The sequence below is a fragment of the Oncorhynchus mykiss genome, chromosome 7 (assembly GCF_057628025.1).
Source record: "Oncorhynchus mykiss isolate SJ-2025 chromosome 7, ASM5762802v1, whole genome shotgun sequence".
In the NCBI taxonomy this organism is placed as follows: domain Eukaryota; kingdom Metazoa; phylum Chordata; class Actinopteri; order Salmoniformes; family Salmonidae; genus Oncorhynchus; species Oncorhynchus mykiss.
The window spans coordinates 31,927,413-31,940,341 of NC_143028.1; the positions used below are offsets into that span (position 1 = coordinate 31,927,413).

Here is a 12,929-nt window from a genome sequence, read left to right on the forward strand (position 1 = left end):
ATGACAAGTCCAGGTTATCACATGGATATTGTATCTGCTGTGAGGTGTATGCAAGGGTGAAAGTAAGGCGGTACGGTCCAGTACAACATCCCAGCAAAATAATTATTTACCATACCGATTAAATATGAGCCTATAACAATTACTGAAACAAAATGTCAAGAAAGCTTTAGGCTATTCCATCACATTTTATCATTACCGCACAGGATTGGGGAGTAACTGATTACATGTAATCCGTTACATGTAAGGGATTACAAAAAAAACTGTAACTGTAATCCGTTACGTTACCAGCACAAATATTGTAATCAGATTACAGATACTTTTGAAAAACTAGATGATTACTTCATGGATTACCTAGTGAAAAAAAATCTTTGACACTTCTCTGTTTTCTCAATGACATTCAAATCATAATTGGAAAAGGCACAAGTTTAAGTTCGTTCCACCTGAGCGACTCTAACCACAAGTCAGAGACCGCTATGTGTTTGATGGATCGCGGGAAAAGAACAGAAAAATGAATTTTGTAGGCTACAGTCTAAGTTATGTATTCCAATGGTGCGACTGCTGTCGGCATCCAAAGATTAACCAACTTGAATAAACGCTTGGAGGTAAGGATGACAGCAGTGGTGTAGTCTACGGCGATATGGATATAAATTATTATTGATATCTACATAGCACATTGATGTGAATCACACTGCTACTCTCTCATTTAGCTATTTGCGCCTTACGTATTGTGGTTGTTGTGGATGGCTATTCACAAATCTAAATGGGTATTTGAACCCAATAATAGTTGAATTCAAGAAGTTTTGGCTGCCTATCAATCATTGTTTTTGAAACCAGTGGACAGCCAGTGAAAATGTGCTCATGTAACAGCTGCATAGTGCAGATCCCAGCCTATGGAATAAAAATAGGGCTTTTATTACTCAAATTCATGCTGACAAAAAATACACCCATAGGCCCAAGGGACACATGCTCAAAGTCGCACACTTTTGATAGACTTAAAGGGGCAATCTGTAGTGGCTACATCAATTTTTGGACATATAAGTTATATATATTAATGCAAAGATATAGTTTAATCCTATTATTATATGTAGTAGAAAGCGATGGGTTAGAATAAGTCTACATAACCAACCCATGAAGTAAAATTTGACATCGATATGGCCAGCTATGTAAACTTTAACAATGATTTATCCTGCAATAGATGTCGTTCAATTGGTAACATACATTTTTGTCTTCTTCGAATGCCTCTTAAGGGGGAAGTAATCTAAAAGTAACTGAATGTAATCAGATTCAGTTTGGGTAATCCAAAAGTTACGTTACTGATGACAATTTTGGACAGGTAACTAGTAACTGTAACGGATTACATTTAGAAAGTAACCTACCCAACCCTGTCACCGCATGTCAGAAGCATAAAAAATGTGTGAATGGACTCCAAAATGTGGTTTGATGAGTTCACTAAGCTTACCCTAAAGTAAATTGAATTAAATTGCCGAAATGATGTAACCTAATTAGCCTATACCTGTCTATACATAAATGAATATGAATCATTCAAAATAGGCTACTACACCAAAAATCATGATTCGGCCACAGAGGATCATTAGCTTATTTTTTTTTGAATAACTGTGGATTGTTTTTAATCACATTATATGTATCATAAAATCATTCTGAAATATTGTGCTATAAACATATATATACAGTGAACATACATCATTGAACTAATTGGATAATTTGATTGGAGTGCAGTGAATCAAAAACTATTCATACCCGACCACATTTTGTTGTGTTACAAAGTGGGATTTTGCTCCCTAGTGGCGCAGTGGTTTAAGGCACTGCATCTCAGTGCTAGAGGCATCACTACAGACCCTGGTTTGATCCCGGGCTGTATCACGGGCTGTATCAGTCCCAAAGGGCGGCGCACAATTGGCCCAGTGTCGTCCGGGTTAAGGGAGGGTTTGGCCGGGGTAGGCCGTCATTGTAAAATGAGAATTTGTCCTGAACTGACTTAATTGTATTTTCTGTCAGTGATCTACTCAGCATACTGTGTAATGTCAAAGTGGAATAAAAATGTATCAACAAAAAAGTATTAATTGAAAATAAAACACAAATATATTTTGATTAGATAAGTATTCAACCCCCTGAGTCAATTCATGTTAGAATCACCTTTGGCAGCCATTAAAGCCGTGAGTCTTTTTGGGTAAGTCTTTAAGGGTGCTGCAAATCTGGATTGTACAATATTTGCCCACTATTCTTCTTAAAATTCTTCAAGCACTGTCAAGTTTGTTGTTGATCATTGCTAGACAGCCATTTTCAAGTGTTGTTTTAGATTTCCATACCAATTTAACTACGCCACTCAGGAACAATCAATGTCGTCTTGGTGAGTAACGTTATCGTCCTGCTGAAAGGTAGATTTGTCTCCCCGTGTCTGTTGGAAAGCCTGTGCTTATCTCTACTCCTCTTCTTTTTATCCTAAAAAACTCCCCAGTCCTTGCCAATGACAAGCATACCCATTAGATGATGCAGCCACCACAATGCTTGAAAATATGAAGAGTGGTACTGAGTGATGTGTTGGATATGCCCCAAACATAATGCTTTGTATTTAGGGCAAAAAGTTCATTTATTTGCTATATTTTTTTGCAGTATTACTTTAGTGCCTTATTGCAAACATGATGCATGTTTTGGAATATTTTTATTCTGTACAGGCTTCCTTCTTTTCACTCCATCATTTAGGTCAGTATTGTTAAGTAGCTACAATGTTGTTGATCCATCCTTAGTTTTTGTCCTATCACAGATGTATGTTTGGGGTTTGGGGTATAGAGATGGGGTAATCATTAAAAAATCATGTTAAACACCATTATTGCAGAAATAGTTAATCCATGCAATTTATTATCTGACTTGTTAAGAAAATTCTTCAGCTTTTTTCAGGTTGACATGTTTTATTAATTTGTAAACATTTCTAAAAACATAATTCCACTTTGACATTATTAGGTATTGTGTGTAGATCAGTGACACAACATCTAAATGTAATACATTTTAAATGCAGGCTGTAACACAACGACATTTGTAAAAAGTCCAAGGGTCTGAATACTTTCTGAAGGCACCGTACATCCTATGTAGGCTGGATATTGTAGTGAGGTGTATGATTTAGCTGACCTCTTAAGCTCCAATTTTGAGTTCAGGCTCCTTGCTGGTGTGATGATCATGGAACCATAATAACATAATAACCACTATGTTCATCACACACACACACACACACACACACACACACGGAGCCTCTGCATAACACCATGCTAACAGAGCTGTGATGATTAGGTCTAATAATGCTGTGTAATTCAGTGTTAGTCTGAGAGATTGCCACACATGGCGATACCTGACAGCACTGCTGACATGGCTGTCAGAGAAGGTAAAACTCTGCATGCATGTGTTACATGTACATTCATTACAGGGCATACATGTATAATGTATTATTGTAATTATGCTAAAACCTACATGACATGTAACAAAATACACTGGAAATACACTACACCTACGTACAGTTGAAGTCGGAAGTTTACGTACACCTTAGCCAAATACATTTACAGTTTTTTTGGATTGCTTACACACTAAAATTAAGAGTAGTACACTATTAGCAAAACCTTACACTCAAGAAGCAAAACATCAGCCCATATTTGCACAACTATAAGCACATTGTCAACCTCACACTTGTTGCAAAACTCTACACACAGTGATTTGCAAAACACTAAACACACTTAACATACATTACACACAAAAATCTATCATGAAGTCACGTCCTTGCAATACCAAAGCACTGACTGTCAGATTACCACACCGTCCAACCAATTGGTTCAACACAGTCATCAGGTGTGCAAACACTCGTTTGCTTAATTGTAGACACACCAATCAGGTGTATAAGCACTATAAAAAGCAGCAGGTGAGTTCATCGGTCTTCAAGCACAATGGAAAGAGTCAGAGAAAGAGTAAGACTAAGACGAGGAGGAGGAGGAGGAGGAGGAGGAGGACGAGGAGGAGAACGAGGAGGATGAGGAGAACGAGGAGGACGAGGAGAACGAGGACGAGGAAAAGAACGAGGAGGATGAGGAGGAGGAGGAAGGGGAGGAAGAGGAAGAGGAAGACAAGAAGGTGCTCAAAGAGGACCGAATCTGACAAATGAGATCCACGCAACACTGGTTGACCACGTTGTCAACCACGGCTTGACGCTGAGGGAAGCTGGACTGCGCGTACAGCCAAATCTAAGCCGATATACAGTGGCAAGTGTGATGAGAACATTTAGACTGGAAAATAGGTATTGTAAAAATATCATCATATCAAAAACATCTGCACGGTTTACAGTACTTACTTGCTTACAGTACTGTATTCTATTCTATGCACTATCAGCACTTCTGTTACCTTTTCCTGTGAAATTACTGTACTATTGTATACTGATTTTTTTCTAAATAGGATTGAGGGTCAGGGACAACAAGGGGGAAGACCTCCTATGTTCACAGAACAGCAAGAGAGGGAGATAGTAAACATGGTTTTGGCCAACAATGCTATAACACTCAAGCAGCTCCAAGCTAACATTGTCAATAACCACGCCATTTTCAACGATATCCATCAGGTCTCAACATCAACACTGGCACGCATCCTAAAATAAAAACGTATTCAAATGAAGCAAATGTATTGAGTGCCTTTCGAGAGCAATTCTGAAAGGGTGAAACGACTGCGGCATGATTATGCAGAGGTATGTATTCACTTTAGCAGTGTGATCTTGCATACTGTCTCATAATCTTTTACTGTACTGTAATATGTATACTAGATCTACACTGAACTACACAATTTTGCCTGACACTGTTTTTCAGAGTTTTACGAATGGATGGAGAGGAGATCCAGCATGAGTTCATTTACGTAGATGACGCTGGGTTCAACCTGACGAGAACACGAAGGAGGGGAAGAAGCATCAATGGCCACAGGGCTATAGTCAATGTCCCAGGGCAAAGTGGGGGTAATATAACACACTGTGCAGCCATTACACAGAATGGGGTCCTCCAAAGTCATGCCTATATGGGCCCTCACAACACATACTTACATTCTTGGACCAATTGCACAACATTACAGCAGCAAATCAAGTCGATCATATGCAATACATTGTTGTCTGGGACAATGTGTCTTTCCACCGCTCTGCTCTGGTTCAGATCTGGTTTCAGCAACATCCACATTTCACCGTCCTATATCTTCCACCATACTCTCCATTCCTCAACCCTATAGAAGATTTTTTCTCGGCATGGCGGTGGAAGGTATATGATCTCCGTTCCAGGCTGAGGTACCCCTCATCCAAGCCATGGAGGAGGGCTGTGACCAGATGGAGGTAGCTTCAATGCAAGGATGGATTCGTCATTCAAGACGTTTCTTTCCAAGGTGTCTTGCTAATGACAACATTGCCTGCGATGTTGATGAAATTCTCTGGCCAGATCCAGCTAGGCGAAGAGACAATGTCTAGTTATTTTTTATTTTATTTTTTTGAACTTACAATATGTAAAGTGACGTTTGGTTACAGTATTATGAATCTCCATGTCAACATTTTGGGCGTGTTGAGAAATAAATTAGTTTCTTCAGTCTGCAACATTGGTCTTTTGTAGTGTTTGGTGAATTTACATTATATTTGTACTTTGTTGATAGTAGCCTACTCTAATCATAGGGAAGTAGAAGTGCTAAAAGTGTTTTAGGTTTATCACAGCAGAGTGTAACTCGTGCAAACAGAGTATAGTAATGTGAAACGTGTGTGTTTCATATGGTAACAAAGTGTGGTTTTTAAAAAGAAGTGTATAGTTTTTACAAGAGTGTTTAATTTTGCAAAGGATCTGTGGTGTTTTGCTATTTGGGTGTGTGGTTGTGCTAATTGTGTGTAGTGTTTTGAAAACACGGGCCCTGTTTTGAAAATCGTGCTTAAGCAATCAAAAAAAACTGTAAACTCAGTTTTTCACAATTCCTGACATTTAATCCTTGTAAAACAACCCTGTCTTAGGTCAGTTAGGATCACCACTTTATTTTAAGAATGTGAAATGTCAGAATAATAGTAGAGACAATTATTTATTTCAGCTTTTATTTCTTTAATCACATTCCCAGTGCGTCAGAAGTTTACATACACTCAGTTAGTGTTTGGTAGCATTGCCTTTAAATTGTTTAACTTGGGTCAAACAGGTTCCACAAGTTTCCCACAATAAGTTGGGTGAATTTTGGCCCATTCCTCCTGACAGAGCTGGTATAACTGAGTCAGGTTTGTAGGCCTCCTTGCTTGCACACACTTTTTCAGTTCTGGCCACAAATGTTCAATAAGATTGAAGTCAGGGCTTTGTGTTTACTTTGTTGTCCTTAAGCCATTTTGCCACAACTTGGGGTCATTGAAGTATGCTTTGGGTCATTGTCCATTTGGATGACCCATTTGCGACCAAGCTTTAACTTCCTGACTGATGTCTTGAGATGTTGCTTCAATATATCCACATAACTGTCCTACCTCAGGATGCCATCTGTTTTGTGAAGTGCACCAGTCCCTCCAGCAGCAAAGCACCCTCAGAACATGATGATGCCACCCCCGTGCTTCATGGTTGGGATGGTGTTCTTTGGCTTGCAAGCGTCCCCCTTTTTCCTCCAAACATAACAATGGTCATTATGGCCAAGCAGTTCTATTTTTGTTTCATCAGACCAGAAGACATTTCTCCAAAAAGTATGATCTTTGTCCCCATGTGCAATTGCAAACCGTAAACTGGCTTTTTTATGGCGGTTTTGGAGCTGTGACTTCTTCCTTGATGAGCGGTCTTTCAGGTTATATCGATATAGGACTCGTTTTACTGTGGATATAGATACTTTTGTACCTGTTTCCTCCAGCATCTTCACAAGGTCCTTTGCTGTTGTTCTGGGATGGATTTGTACTTTTCTCACCAAAGTACGCGCTCTAGGAAACAGAATGAGTCTCCTTCCTGAGCGGTATGACGGCTGCCTGGCCCCATGGTGTTTATACTTGCGTAATATTGTTTGTACAGATGAACGTGGTACCTTCAGGCGTTTGGAAATTGCTCCCAAGGATTGTGGAGGTCTACAATTTTTTTTCTGCGGTCTTGACTGATTTCTTTTGATTTTCCCATGATGTCAAGCAAAGAGGCACTGAATTTGAAGGTAGGTCTTGAAATACATCCACAGGTACACCTCCAATTGACTGAAATTATGTCAATTAGCCTATCAGAAGATTCTAAAGCTGTGACATCATTTTCTGGAATCATCCAAGCTATTTAAAGGCACAGTCAACTTAGTGGAATTGTGATACAGTGAATTATAAGTGAAATAATTTGTCTGTAAACAATTGTTGGAAAAATTACTTGTGTCATGCGCAAAGTTCAGTCTTAAACTTTTACTGTGCCTTTCTATGCAAATTATGTTTAAATAGGTTTTTAGACACATACTGACTTTCTCGGTCATCTCGCAGTCAAGTCCATGTTACCTATCTTTGATTTAGATTCTGTGAGTTCACTGCCCCCCCCCCCCCCTTCCTCAGACACACACACATAGCAACCCACCCAGGGGACTCCAGCGACTGTTAAAAATCCACCAGCAACTCGTTATCAGATCAATAGCCATTCATCAACATCTGTCTTTTAATTAATTCAGCCAGCGCTCAATATACTTCCAGTCATTTCACCCCGATCAATTCACCTTAAAACCAGACTGCTGAGGCCCGCTTGTCCTCATGTTAATGAATGAGCAGGAGAAATGCATACATTCATTGAATGAGTGTCTGCGTCCCACATGGTACCCTATATCCCCTATACAGTGCGCTACTTTTGACCAGAGCCCTATGGCCAAACCCTATGGGCCCTGGTCAAAAGTGATGCACCATATAGTGCCAGTTGGAACGCAGACGTAGATACATTAATGTGTGTATTGAGTACTGTATTAGGAGTCTGAGACAAATGGCAACATGAGGTTATTATTGGGATTAATGATTGATAGCAAATGAGCAGAATTTTGGCACAAACCTGTCTGTTCTACTTCGCTGGTTTGGTCAGACAGAATTAGGAGACAAAAATCATTCTTGCATGAGTATTTACGCCGACGTCTGACTGTGGGGGGTGTTGCTCTCTTTTTTTGAGTTTTGGTTTTGCTTGTTTGATGGTTTGTTTATCTATTAGGATAATTTTATACTGTAGCTGGATTGCGATGTGTCTCTGTTGTGAGGAGCTTGTGTTGGTGTTATAACCCTTTAAAAAAAGCTGTAATTTTAAACGTCAAACCGTCATCTTCTGGGGTGTGTGGCAGAATGTGTGTATGTGACAGTGCTTCATAGTCTATGTGTTTGGCAGTGACATGATTGATGAGACATGAAGGGAGAACAAGAGAAGATGTCTAGTCAATCACCTCTGTGAATAACCACTTACTAGACTGTGGATTAAAGCTGTGTCGCCTGTCTGAACAAACCCGTCCATTATCTTCACATGTAAAATCTGCTTTACTGTGTAAAACAACATCCACAACAAATTGTCATTATAAAAATAGATGCTTTGTGTCTGGTTGGAATCGGAGGATGAAGAAAAGCCATCCAAGTCATCTAACAACCTGCATAGTGTATGAGATGAATGATAATCAATATTCCTTGACACTAACTCTCTCCCCCCTCTCTCTGTCTCTCTCCCTCTCTCTCTCCTCAGGCGCAGGGACTGGAGAAGCAGGTGGCCAAGGGCTACCCTGGACTAGACCTGGGTCCAGCAGGCTCAGTGATGAAGACCCTACCGTATGGCATGGGAGAGGGAGCCGTCGGCACCGGCGGAGGGGCTACAGGGGGAGTCAAACCCCCATACCAAACCACCTCCCGCATCTTCTCCACCGGCATGGACGGGGTCGGCAACCCGCCCATGAAGCCTCCTCTGAAAACCCCCACCTACAGCTTTTTTAACCCCTACGACTGGGCTCGTAATCAGTCGCTCCTACTCGACCAGACAGGCTACCGCAACAAACGCAAACCCTCACTTAAGACGGCCCAGAAGACCAAGAAGATCTTTGGCTGGGGGGATTTCTACTTCAACGTGAAGACCATGAAGTTCAGCCTCTTGGTCACGGGGAAGATCGTGGACCACATCAACGGCACGTTCACCGTCTACTTCCGCCACAACTCGTCCAGTCTCGGTAACGTCTCTGTCAGTATTGTCCCTCCCACCAAGGTGGTGGAGTTCGAGGTGTTGCAGCACCATCAACCAGGCCTCCACGCTCAGCTCCACCCAGAGCTCACCCAGATCACCCAACAACAGACCCCGCACCAGTCCACCATCGACCCCAAAGAGATAAAGACCTTCAACTGCCGGGTGGAGTACGAGAAGACCAACCGTTCCAAGAAGCCCAAGCCCTGCCTCTACGACCCCTCCCAGACCTGCTTCTCAGAGCACACTCAGTCCCATGCCGCCTGGCTCTGCGCCAAACCATTTAAAGTCATCTGCATCTTCATCTCCTTCTTCAGTATCGATTATAAGCTTGTGCAGAAAGTGTGTCCAGACTACAACTTCCAGAGTGATCATCCTTACCTTGGATAAGAGAGGAGGGATGAGGAGAGGGGAGGGGAGGGGAGAGAATCTTAAGCGCGTTTGAGGGGATCAGTTTGAGAAAGGCTCCAGACGCAGAATGGCCAATATTGATCAGAGAATGTGTAGTTATTTGGGATGCAAGGTGATTTGTAGATCAGGGATCCCATGAAGTCCGACTCCAATGTATTGTAGTCGATCTCAAACACTCACAATGACAGGACTGATGACCACAGGGATGGTATTTTTCTGCTCTCAACCTCCTGTTGGATTGTGGATATTATTAATGAGAAGTACGGCTTGTCGGCGTCATGGATGACATACATTATATGGCAGATTTTTCAAAATGACCTAAAAACCCTTGTATTAGTTGACTTTAATTTCTATGTAAATAATGTTTTAAAAAATCTATACAGCTCTGCTCTTTAGACATTGGTTATCAATTTTAAATCATTTCTGTCTGTTCGATTTAAACTTTCAAAACAAGCTGGGAAGTATGGACGTTTGATTTTGATGATGTCATATTCTATCTGATGATCTGAATGTGTCATGCTGTCCCTATTATACTATCATGCAGTCCAGAGTCTTGGAACCCGGAACCAAATCTTGCGTGTGCAACAGTCTGCCGCAAGAGACTAGACCTTGTATGGATTTATAGGTTCTAGAAGACTGTTATGTTTTCATTCAAACTTTTCAAATCCTGGATTCAAGAGAATATATAGTCCTGGAGTTATATGTATGAGAAATGATATGCTGGATATGCATACAATATATGAGCAAAGCACATTAAAATGATCTGTTTCAAGTCATTGAATAATGGTCAACATACTGGGATTTATTTTCACATTAAATATTTTACGTTCACTGAACACATTTATTAGGCATTGTATGAGTCAAGAGCATTGTACGAGGCATTATCTAAAAAATAAAGGAATCTTAAATTAATCTTCAGTTGGACATCATTATTTGTATTTATTTGCTTGAAAATAATCTTCATTCAGATGTTTGTGTCTTTCTTACTCACCTTCCCTATACCGGTCTTCTTATACTATGTATCACTGTCAGCTCTCTCTCTGTCTTGCTACACTTTCAGGGATAGACCAGGGTTTTTTGCCCTAGCACGACACAGCTGATTCAAATAACCAACTCATCATCAAGCTTTGATGATTTGAATCAGCTGTTTAATGCTAGGGCAAACAACTAAACGTGCACCCAGGGGTAAGATTGGAATCTGCTGCAGGTTTTCATTAAATAACCCATTGCTAGTGCTTAATTGAATTGTGCTCGATATCCTATTATGTTCTTGATCAATGATGTTCAGGTGGAATGGAAGACCCCGGAGCTCTACTACCCATGTATCTTCTGGATCTGCTCAGGACACACACACACACAAAATGTACTGTTTCTTCTGGAGCTGTTTAGGACACACAGGACACAGAGATTTATGTAGTTCTACGTCCCAGGAGAGCACCTCTTTATCACGTCTCACTGTTGTGGTTGGGAAGCGTCTCCATGTTATGCTACATCTCCTTGACACTGTCTCTGACACTCTCTCCCAGAAGAGTAATATGAGGATACATGTGTGTATGTCTCTCTAGCTTTCTGTGTCACGATCTCTCTCTCTCTCTCTCTCTCTCTCTCTCTCTCTCTCTCTCTCTCTGTGCATGCACGTGTATGTGCATCTGTGTGTGTGTGTGTGTGTGTGTTTAATCAATAATAAATCAGCCATGTTAGAAGTAACTACACAGGTCATGCAACAATATGTTCTGCAGCGAGGACATTGCTTTGATATTGCATTCTCTTAATCCTACTTGTCCACATTGACAGTGAGCAGCCTGTGTCAAGGCCCTGAGGACTGGGGATGAACCCGACCAGACAGACTGCCAGCCCCGTAGTCTATATTGCCAATTGTTGTATTTACAGAGCACATTTATTTTGAAGAATCTTTAGAGAAGTAAACATATAGTCTACAATGAATGAAGGAGCCCTGCATGTTGAATGATTATGATATGTAGAAAGTAAGTATAAATTAAATATTTTACAGCTTCAAAATGTAAAGTAAGTGTCCATCAGTCTGGTTTCAGGCCAAGTCATTTGGCCTGCAGCACTATTTCTGCTGCTTCTTTGGTGCAAAATTACACTGTAAATTGCATGGACAAAAGGCAGCATTGTACTGCCCATTTTTATAGACCTGTTAAAGCTTTCAACTCTATTGATCATTCATTATTAATTTGTAGACTATTTGCAATTGGCCTGCATTTGGTTTGAAAACAACCTGAAAGACAGGACACTGGCTGTGTTTAAAAATGCATACTTGTGTTCTATCTAGGGTGTATAGCAAGTACAGAACACAACTGTCATTTTTCAAATTAATTTCCAACATAGAGATAGAGGACTCATCTGTGTACATGTATCTGTGCCATTTACCGTCCATGATGAGTCCTCCATTTATCACTATGGATTCCAAAACATATGAACGTGAAAAGGCAAGTATGTACTAAGCTTACTAGAAGTTCCATACCCTTACTTGGGAGGTCTGGAAAACAGCACACAGGGGCGCATACTTGTACTGACTTTGCTTTTTCGTTCCCTATCCCGTAACATAGGCTATCCCATAAAACCGTGGGTCGCTGCGAAAATTCCCAAAACTTCTGAATTAATGGAGGACTGAAGTCCCACCTTGGGAGAAAATGTTCTAGAGGAATAAGGAATATCTTTGTTAAATATAAGTATGTAAGTATTACGTTTATTCACCAAATTATGTTAAAATGCTCAACAAATTACTTCCACATTAATTTTTTATTCAAATATTGAGTCACTGCTGTTTATAAGCCCGCTAGCCAAGCTAAGTTAGCTCGTCGGACAAGATGGACTCTTAAAACCTCTTGAAACTAGGGGGCACTATTTTATTTTTGGAAAAACAACGTTCCCAAAGTAAACCGCCTATTTCTCAGGACCAGATGCTAGAATATGCATATAATTGACTTTGCTTAGGATAGAAAACACTCTAAAGTTTCCAAAACTGTAAAAATATTGTCTGTGACAAACAAAAGGAGGTATTTTGGGTATAAAAATAATCTTTATGGAACAAAAGGAACATTTGCTGTCTAACTGGGAGTCTCATCAGTGAAAACATCCGAAGATCATCAAAGGTAAACGGTTCATTTGATTGCTTTTCTGATTTTCGTGACCAAGCTTCCTGCTGCTAGCTGGACATAATGCTATGCTAGGCTATCGATAAACTTACACAAATGCTTGTCTTGCTTTGGCTGTAAAGCATAATTTAAAAATCTGAGATGACAGGGTGATTAACAAAAGGCTAAGCTGTGTTTCACTATATTTCACTTGTGATTTCATGAATATGAATATTTCTAGTAA

General features: G+C 40.3%; 1 protein-coding gene across 1 annotated transcript in view; it reads left to right on the forward strand.

Annotated features, from left to right (window-relative positions):
- The window catches only part of LOC110527699 (neurexophilin-2), a 106,492-nt gene extending 95,993 nt beyond the window's left edge, over window positions 1–10,499 (forward strand). The window contains exon 2 of the mRNA XM_021609154.3: window positions 8,688–10,499. Coding sequence (XP_021464829.2) covers window positions 8,688–9,563 — 876 coding nt within the window. The 3' untranslated portion in view covers window positions 9,564–10,499. The remainder of the gene's footprint in view (window positions 1–8,687) is intronic.
- The last annotated feature ends 2,430 nt before the right edge of the window (window positions 10,500–12,929 follow it).